Source organism: Calliopsis andreniformis, chromosome 6 (genome assembly GCF_051401765.1).
Source record: "Calliopsis andreniformis isolate RMS-2024a chromosome 6, iyCalAndr_principal, whole genome shotgun sequence".
NCBI classification, from domain to species: Eukaryota; Metazoa; Arthropoda; class Insecta; order Hymenoptera; family Andrenidae; genus Calliopsis; species Calliopsis andreniformis.
In genome coordinates, this window is record NC_135067.1 from 2,263,876 (window position 1) to 2,272,116 (window position 8,241).

Below are 8,241 nucleotides of genomic sequence, written 5' to 3' on the forward strand. Positions count from 1 at the left end.
TAATTTTTTTTTTATCTCTAATATCTTAGGAAATAACGCACTGTACAGTACAAATACAAATTTAGGCAGAACCAAGGAAAGTTTATTACGAATAACGAATAACCCTCCGAAATTAATTTTTGTATAACGAATAACGATTTTAAGCTGCGATTATAGTAAATGCATTTTCTGATCTGATAAACTGATGTTTTGACGAATACGTATGTCTGATCTACTTATCCATGTACTTATCGTATGTATATTTACATAAGCAAGACAAATTCAGCATATTCGTCAGAAAACGCATTTTCTGTAACCGCAGCTTAGTCTTCTTAGTCGACGAGAAATAGTTCGTTAATCACGAACTAATCTCAAGTTATACTTGATTACCTAAGACTTTAGTCATTATTTAAAATAATAAAATAGGAGTCACTCTACAATCGTACTCCTATTTAGTACGATTTAATACTATTAAAGAGAAAGGTATCATTGGTCAATAATAGGTTACTGAAATTTTCTGCGGATATAACGCTATTTATAATTCTAATTTATGACACAGTTATGAATATTGATGATTTTTCTAGGCTCTTACAAAATAAGACAGGGTGGTATCGGTATGGTTAGTAGACCATCATAGTGAAACGTGCGGCTGTGTGGCTAGATTATCTGAAAGCGGGGCACATGCACCGTTACCTTTAACTGGCTGCTTAGCCTTTCAATTTTGATGATGCTAGTTAATATTTTTCTTTATAAAACAGGGCATCTCTTCCTCCTCTCTCCTTTTCCATTATTCTATCAGATTTTACAATTTTCAAATTTGGTTATATAAATCTATGGTTTAGTTTTTATAATGTTTCCGTGCTAACAATAATACTTTCAAACTCGTTTATTTTGGCTTTTTCCGCATGTTATACCTCAACAATTGTTCCACAGAACAATTTTTGGTTATATATCCATCGCACTTCTTTTTAGTATTTGATTTATATTGTCTCATTATAAGGTTTGGATTAATTTTGGGTTTCAATTCTTCCTGAGAATTATATACACCCCATACCCTGCAACTTTTGTTCTAAACTTTTTTTTGTCAGGTGGCAGCAAATGGGTGAAAAATCGTGCGTCGCGTTAGAGATAACACCCTGTATATATACAAGGTGTATAAAAAAATGTGGAATCTTCTTCCAGAGTAGATTCTACATACATATAGCAATAAAGAAGTTCATGGGGTACATATACCCGAAAACGTTTACATTTTTAGTTATATGTTATTTTATATTTTGTAAAACAATGGCCCATTAATTGCCTGCCTAGTATGCTGTCTCTTTTAAGATCCTACGAAGCTTAGAGATCTCTTAAAGAAAGTATCACATTGTACACAAATAACGTAAACTACAAAATTAAGCGTTTCCAAACGTACATATGTACACATGAACCTTTTTCATTATCTTCGGATTGAGAAGCTATTCTACAAAAATGTTTCACATTTTTTTATACACCCTTCAGACGAGTGTCAAAGATGCAATGTAAAGGATGTCTCATTTGAAGTTTCACACGGAATCTCGGTAATTTCTTAAAATTTCGGAAGCACGTCCATCTAGAGAAAATTTGTAACGATCATATTATTCTCTCCCCTCTCCTTCCCTTCTCCGTCCTGAAATAGATTGTTTTTATTAAAACATTGTTTTAAACGAGCTATAGTTTGGGAGATAATTGTGTGCGAAACTTCAAATGGGACACTCTGTATATCACGGCATGTGTTACGCAGCGTAGTATCTTTGATCACATCACGAATTTTAGTAGGAGCGCCTGATCTTGGTAATTCGCACATGATTCTTCAATTTCTGCTGTTTTTCTTTTCTATCCACTATTTCTGAATTTATAATTGTCTTTTTTCAAGTATAAAATAATATTATTTTATGTTGGTTAATAAAGTCAATATCAACGTTTTTTACAGTTTTTTTTAGTTTTTAACATTGTATGTCTAAAAAACTTGCGTAAAATTCATGAAATAGCAGGTATGTATGTTTTGAATGTTTAGATCCATCGTTTTTTAGGAAGATTGTATTTCGTATATTGATTTGTAAATTTATATGAGTTTACTAATATTCTTTTTTTACCTTCTTCCAGGTTTAATAAAGGAACAATTATGACAGAAGGGTGCAATTGTGTAAGCAATTATTTAAAGCAATCGCTGAATCCTTCTATGAAGTCGAATGTAAGTATAATAATTTGAATGTAATGAAACAAAATAGAGATGATCAATTTTATACCAAAGTATTAAAATACGTTCTCTTCTTAACCTTTCTTGTGCAACTTGCATGTATTATATATCTATAAGGTTTAAAATTAATGGAAAGATTATAAATAGCTTATAGAAAGATTCTAATGTTCTAACAAACTGTTCTAGGTATTAGAATGTCGAGTATGTGAGGGAGGATTAGCATGTCGTGTTTGTGAGGAAGTATTTACCGCTGATGGGGCAAATGTGCCAAGATTACTACATTGTGGTCACACAGTCTGTCACTCTTGTTTGTTAAGATTAACATCTTGTATGACAGACCAACAGTTTCTATCATGTCCCTTTGATAGGCTACCAACAGGAATAGGTCAAAATAATATCTGTAGTTTGAAGAAGAATTTTGCTCTAATTGGATTACTAGAAAGATTAGAACAATATCATAGTGATAAAACATTGGTACTTGAAAGAGAAAGGTTTCAGTCAAACCAGTCTTGTGACGAAGATGAAGCTCACACTGCTGTATTATATTGTACCATTTGCACAACTCATCTGTGTGAAAATTGCGATAATACAATTCATTCCTCGAAAACTCTTAGTAAGCATAAACGTGTACCTTTATCAGAAAAGCCAAAGGACAAGCCAAAGTGTCCAGTACACACAACACATGTAGCAGAATTTACTTGTACACAGGAAGAATGTCATAATGTGCTTATGTGCTCCTTGTGTAAGGATTATGGCAGTCATAATACACATAAGGTAACAAGTAGAATTTACAATTATTATGTAATTTTTGTCTTATCGTGTATACAAATTGTAGTTGGCCTTGGTGGAAGTTGAAGCAGAGAATATTAGAAAGTCTGTAGTCACTGCCCTGCAGAAGATGACACAATTTATGGAGAGCATGAAGGACACAGCGCATCGAATAGGTACATTTTCTTTTCCATTTAAGATTTATTTATACATCAGTATACTGCGGATATTTATGCAAACACATCAAGGAATGTGCTAGAAGTATACAACATATTTATGTTATTTTTTAGGAAAACTTAATTTGTAAGCAAAAATAATTCTTTTACATTACACATTCTAATAGGTACATATCTAAATTTACTCCACTATTGTGTTCTATGGACCTTTCGTAGATGTGCCATTCAAAATTTTTTCCATTTTTGGTCATAAACATAAAAGTACTACATACATATATGTTTCATTAACCCTTTCGCGATGGCGGAACTAACCATCAGTACGCTAGTAACGAACAGGTGTGCCATTAGCGCACACCGTACACATTAAGAGTGTCTCGCGTTTTTGAAGCTTCCAGTGTGTCTGAATAGAATCTTAAAGAATTTTATTGAAACAGCAGAGTACTTAAGGATGTATTGGATAAAGGGAATGTTGTTGAGTAAATCTTCACTTTGAGCTGTTTATTGGAACTTATGTAACAATGACAGATATAATTTAGTAATATGTTTGCGTATGATAAATTTTAAAGCAGGGATGCACACACAATCCAACGTCACATTCATCGCACTGGTAACGTAATTCACGTCTTTTATAATTCTTGCTTCAAACAACGCATCTTCGTAGTTTATTTCTTCCTGCAGGTACATATGGTGTAGGAAAGTATTTTTTTAGGTGTACCGGTTTTCAATTTGTATAAACAATAGGCATTTCATAGGCACATATCTATCATATGAAAAAAATATTTCTTAAACCATTTCGTACACTTCCGCATTGACCCAATTGTGCTTATTATCATATCGGTTTTGTCAACTATTCCCATGAATTTGTTGTAATTGCATACGTAAGATGGTTTTTGTACCATTTCTTCCTTTCTATGACGTTTTAGCATGCTCACGAACTCCTCTGTGTGCAAAGTAGATAACATATAAACGTTTTTCTTATCCTTCCATTTCATCGTTAATAAGTTATCAGATGAAAGAACAATCACTTCTCCTTCTTTTAGCTTTTCCTCAATTCTTGGCATTTCGCGTCTCCTTTTCCTTACAGCACCACACGCGTTTGTAGTATTCATGTGCAAACAGTTAAATAACGCGGAACTCGTGTACCAATTGTCCACATACAACGTGTGTCCTTTACGTAAGTAAGGTTCCATTAGCGACACAACAATATTTCCCGATATTTCAATATCTGCATATTGGGGTCTTATAGTATCAGATTTGCTGTAAATAATAAAATCTTGTAGATATCCTGTTTTACAGTCGCAAAGGACAAAGAATTTTATTCTGAATCTATTTCTGTTTGATGGAATAAATTGTTTAAAAGATAGTTTGCCTTTATACAGAAGGAGACTTTCATCTATACAAAGGTTTTGGTATGGATAGAATGCATCAGTAAATGATCTTCGTATCCTATTGATTACTTTACGTATTCTCCATAAACGATCAGAATTAGATTCATGATCATCAGCAAAATGTAACATTCTTAGCAATAATTTGTACAGATCTCTGCTCATTATCTTCCCAAATATGTCGCTTCGTAACAATTTATTTTTGCTCCAATATTCGTCCAGTAATAATTTCTTATTTCTTGTCATTAGTAGGGAAACAGCAAAAAAACAATATAATTCATCTATTTCTGTTCCAGCTGTAAAATCATTAGGATTTATTTGTCTCCAATAGTTGTTATATTACAGATATCCCCAAGAAGATCTTATATTTGTTTGAATACCCAATTGCTGTTTTGTAAAATCATGAATTATTGGCCTAAATTTTTTCAAAGTCCACATAATATCTAACTGGTTGATACTTTGTACGGTAACATCATCAATTTCTTCAAATTCTCATATTATTATCTTGATCTTATATATGATTTATTTTCATCACAGCTTTCCGAATCAGTCTCGTTCACCAGTTGCCGTTTCTTTAGATTTTTATACTTCATCTTAAAGAGAACAAAACTTACATCACTTATTAATATTTAAACGAATAAGTGGAATTAAAGACCTTCTGAACATAACAACTTATCAACCTGGTTCACTTATTTTTCTTTACGTAATGTTATTGCTGATTAATTACCTTACTTTTAACTATGATACTCCACAAAAAGATAGAAAACAAATAAACTTTACTCGTTCCAGGAACTTCTTGTGCGCTAGTTTAATACGTGCTGTCAATTCACATATCGTTACTGTCGGTAGCTAATGCGATATAACCTAGCCAGTGTAAAGCATTTAGTGGATGCCGGATATAATCGGCGCTAGCTAGTCGGAAGCTTTTGTAGATGCCGGATATAATCGGCACTAGCTAATATGAAACATTTAGTATATGCCGGGTATAACCGGCGCTAGCTAGTATGAAGCATTTCATGGATGTTAGTTATAAGCTGCGCTAGTCGCGAAAGGGTTTGTCTTCATTCTTCATTAATGCAATTAAAGTTATTTCTTTATTATTTTTAATTTTTTTTTTTTATATTAATAGGGCGAGTTTCAAAGTGGGTTTTAATATATGAGCAGAGTGATTCTAGTAATTGGGACAAACTACAACTTTATTCCAATTGAAATTAAAAAAGATATCGTAAAGGAAAATTTTGCACTGGTTAATAAACTTTACCATCCTACTGTACTTTTTTTCACAGATGTACCAGTGCAGTTGCAAAGTATAATTGCACTTTTTTTTAAATGGAACACAACAATTTTTTTTGCATAACTTGAATCCGCGTGGCATTCTACGTGTAAGACGTAAGGTAAGGTCAGGTCGTTGAAAACTCAATATTTTCCGAAATATTTTCTTGTTATTTGTAAATGTGCAACAGATACTCGTTTCACCTTCATGTTGTAAACATTTTGTATAGCAAATTTCAACTTAATATTTCCTTCTTGAAAGTTTCTTCTAAAATATGTAAGATATTCAGTCACCTATTGTTTATGTAAAATATGCAAAACACATACAGTATGATATGTAGCTGCATAAATATCTGCAATCTATACATGAGATATACTGTGTCCATGCTAAACTTACTATAACTATAAGACAACATTCATTGTATTTGTTTTAGAAGTAAGCTAAAGTAGAAATAAAGAAAATATTGTTGTCTTTGTTTTAATTTGTTGATTAGATTGCATATGTATGTTGACAACACTGTTGTTCCATATTGAGTATAGATTCAGTATATCTCATGTACATAACAAGAGTAACATATTTGTATTTCTTTTTTCTTTCTCTCTTTCCATTTTTACTTACAATAGAAGGGATTCAAAAAGTAGCAATAGTTGATAAAGAGCTTAATTTTAAAGATCATAGTTAATGTTAATGAAAAATCAATTACCAATTCATAATTAAACAATTATTATAATTATCAGATACAGTAATACAAGACTTAGAAGGATGGGCAATAGAAGATGCAAGACAGAGAGTACATCAGCATTTTGAAGAATTACGAACTTTGTTAGCAGAGCAAGAAAGCACAGCTATTTCTTGTGTGGAAACAGAAACACGTGGACGACTATGCGCTCTAAGGCAACAGCAACAGGATCTTACAATCACAAGGTCACAGGTAGCAGACGTGTGTATTCAGTGTGAAAGTATCTTAAATTCTGAAGATTGGAAATTGCTGAGCAGTGCAACAAAAGTTAAAGAAGTTTTAACTACATTGGAACAACAGCAACAACAGTATGCGCAACTCGGTCCTGACTTTCTCACACCTGAGTCGTCTATACCTATCATATTCAGCAGGGTTTGTATTCATAATTGCTTTCTTCAAAGTCTAAAGCTATTTATGGTTGAATATTCAGTTCTTATATAATGTTAATAATCCATTAAAACACATAATAGCAAGTAATCGAGACATAAATTATCAGAATTCAATACGTTTGATTACAAATGTAATAAAGTAGTAAGCGATAAAGTTCACTGAATACTTAAAACTATTCATTTTTATTCTGTTTCTAAGATAATTTGAAATTTTTAGTGATTTCTATGATCACTTTACAACTTTTGTATTTATAAACTGAAATGTACGGAGCATGAGTTATAAAATAAATCATTACCTTGTGTATCTATTTTATTAGTTACAATATTTTGATAAAGCCTTTATTTTACCTCGCTCATGTATTCCGTTTATATTAAAACTTTATTGATTCACTGAGTATCCTAACTTATTATTGTTATTTTAGGATAATAGAGTTCATATTGGTACAAAAATCGACATGCGTGTAGTGATTCTGGGATTAGATGGTGCTGGAAAAACAAGTATTTTGTCCGCAATGAGAGGCGTTACGCTTTCAAGTCCACCGATTCCTACTATAGGATTCAACGTTGAAAGTTTGGAGTACAAAAATCTAGTGTTTACTTTATGGGATGTAGGCGGTCAACAGAAATTTCGACCATTATGGAAACATTATTATCACAACACACAGGCTGTTATCTTTGTCGTCGACGCTAGCAACAGATCTCGATTTGAAGAAGCAAAGAATGAGTTGTCGAAAATCGTGAACGAACGAGAACTTAAAGATGCTCTATTTTTAATTTACGCTAATAAACAGGTGAGATAAACGGTTGATTCGAAAAATGTATGTTCAGATTTATTATGAAAGAATCAATCGTTAATCCATAAATTTTGGATAAACAATCCTTATAATTGATTTGGTAAGTTGAAGAACAGTACAAATCCAAAAACCAGGATTACTTGAGAATGGTTACTTGTAGACTTGTACTGTCCTTCAACTCACCGATTTAGTTCAAGTAAGATTACATATTGTATAATTTATTTTGTATTTTGTTTATAAGATACATGAATTTATAGAATTCGTAGTTTTTACAACTTTCTAAGGATTATTTTTTGTAGTCAAATAAATTATATTGTTTCGCAGGATACCGTTGGTTGTGCCAGCGTCGAAGAACTAACTGAAATTTTGTGTTTACAAAAATTATGTTGCGGAAGGGCATGGCATATACAGGGATCATCTCTAGTCTCGGATGCTGGTGGCTGTATACAAGGCCTTGACTGGCTGACACAGCAACTAGCTGCTCATGAAACTCTATATACGATACCCACCCTATCTTAAT

The 8,241-nt window shown here is 32.4% G+C and overlaps 1 protein-coding gene across 4 annotated transcripts; it reads left to right on the forward strand.

Moving 5' to 3' along the window:
* The first annotated feature begins 1,476 nt into the window (after positions 1–1,476).
* LOC143181225 (E3 ubiquitin-protein ligase TRIM23) lies at positions 1,477–8,241 on the forward strand. Of its 4 annotated transcripts, XM_076381561.1 has the most exons (8): positions 1,480–1,791; positions 1,931–1,991; positions 2,104–2,191; positions 2,384–2,971; positions 3,033–3,141; positions 6,537–6,910; positions 7,350–7,718; positions 8,046–8,241. In XM_076381561.1, exons 3-8 carry the CDS (start codon positions 2,123–2,125, stop codon positions 8,238–8,240), a joined length of 1,704 nt encoding a protein of 567 aa, XP_076237676.1. In that variant the 5' UTR covers positions 1,480–1,791; positions 1,931–1,991; positions 2,104–2,122; the 3' UTR covers position 8,241. The 4 variants fall into 4 exon arrangements, with proteins under 4 accessions (XP_076237677.1, XP_076237676.1, XP_076237675.1 ...); XM_076381562.1 differs by lacking the exon at positions 1,931–1,991 and having other exon boundaries at positions 1,477–1,791; positions 6,630–6,910; XM_076381560.1 differs by having other exon boundaries at positions 1,480–1,991.